Source organism: Penaeus monodon, chromosome 30 (assembly GCF_015228065.2).
Source record: "Penaeus monodon isolate SGIC_2016 chromosome 30, NSTDA_Pmon_1, whole genome shotgun sequence".
In the NCBI taxonomy this organism is placed as follows: Eukaryota; Metazoa; Arthropoda; class Malacostraca; order Decapoda; family Penaeidae; genus Penaeus; species Penaeus monodon.
This window is the reverse complement of record NC_051415.1, coordinates 11,089,423-11,090,561: the sequence shown is the minus strand read 5'-3', so window position 1 is coordinate 11,090,561 and position 1,139 is coordinate 11,089,423. Positions and strand designations below refer to the sequence as shown.

The window sequence follows — 1,139 nt, the reverse complement described above, 5'->3', positions numbered from 1 at the left end:
CGCTCGTCTTACTTCCCCTAAGAAGGAAGCAGTTAGAAGAGCACAATAACTTATCAAATTTGAATTGATTAATATGCATTCCCATTATTTTTCATCGGCCCTACTAGGTAAAATCGGCCTCATGTACTAGTATTTGTAACAGTGTATACGGAATAGCTAAAACTTTTTTCATATAAACAATGGGAAGTAGAGGGGGGGGCGTGAACGTTCTGCTCTCCAAAGGGAGCAGATGTGCCCCACAGCCCTCCATTCCCCCTTAATAACTACTTACTATAAGCTTACGACCTAAACAACATACTTAGCCGCCCCTTCCGCCCCCAGGTACGCCCATTTGGCCAAGCGCTTCTACAACCTGGAGCTCCGTAGCGACGACGTGGTGGTGGCGGCCTACCCGAAGAGCGGGACGGTGTGGGTCGCGGAGGTGGTGTGGACGCTCCTCAACCCCCACGCCCTCGACACCCTGGAGGCGAAACCGCACCATCATAGAGCCACTTTGCTCGACATGGTAAGGATGTCCATAACATTTTTTTTTCAGTTTTCTTCCCGCATATACTTATTTGTGCATTAATTATTTATTCATGAGGAGTCCGATATTTTACCGACGGTTGCGTGCTTGTTTAAAGAGAGGTAAACAAATTCCTTAAGCAGCTTCCATTAATATTGGAGAAAACGCTTTCCTTATGAATGAATGGATATTTTATTAGTAACCTCTAAAACGACGTAGTAGTTTGGTTGAGATATATAGCGTCCGTATACAATGCGTTCATAAGTACTATTTACAAATGAAAGGGACAAAATAACCAAAACAGACCCAAAGAAAATGGCTGCATACGAAAATCCATATTACTAAAGCCAAAAGGGCTGACTGAAACAAACATTCACAGGACTTCCTACACCCCACGCGCGCTGAGGACAACAGTCCACTCCTGCAGAGGTTTCTCTCGGAGTGTCCTGGAGGGCGCCTGGAGGACGGCATGACCCTCCAGCTGGCCGCGGTGGCTCCGTCCCCCAGGATCCTGAAGACACACCTTCCCATCAATCTCCTCAATCCCGACATGTTGAACATCTGCAAGGTATGAAAATACCGATTTGCTCTACTAAAACTTACGAAATTAAACTGGTAGACAACGAGTTATGTC

At 46.0% G+C, this 1,139-nt stretch overlaps 1 protein-coding gene across 1 annotated transcript in view; it reads left to right on the top strand.

The window, feature by feature from the left end:
- The window catches only part of LOC119592292 (sulfotransferase 1C4-like), a 7,275-nt gene that overhangs the window by 4,727 nt on the left and 1,409 nt on the right, over positions 1-1,139 (top strand). The window contains exons 3-4 of the mRNA XM_037941120.1: positions 322-505; positions 885-1,073. Coding sequence (XP_037797048.1) covers positions 322-505; positions 885-1,073 — 373 coding nt within the window. The remainder of the gene's footprint in view (positions 1-321; positions 506-884; positions 1,074-1,139) is intronic.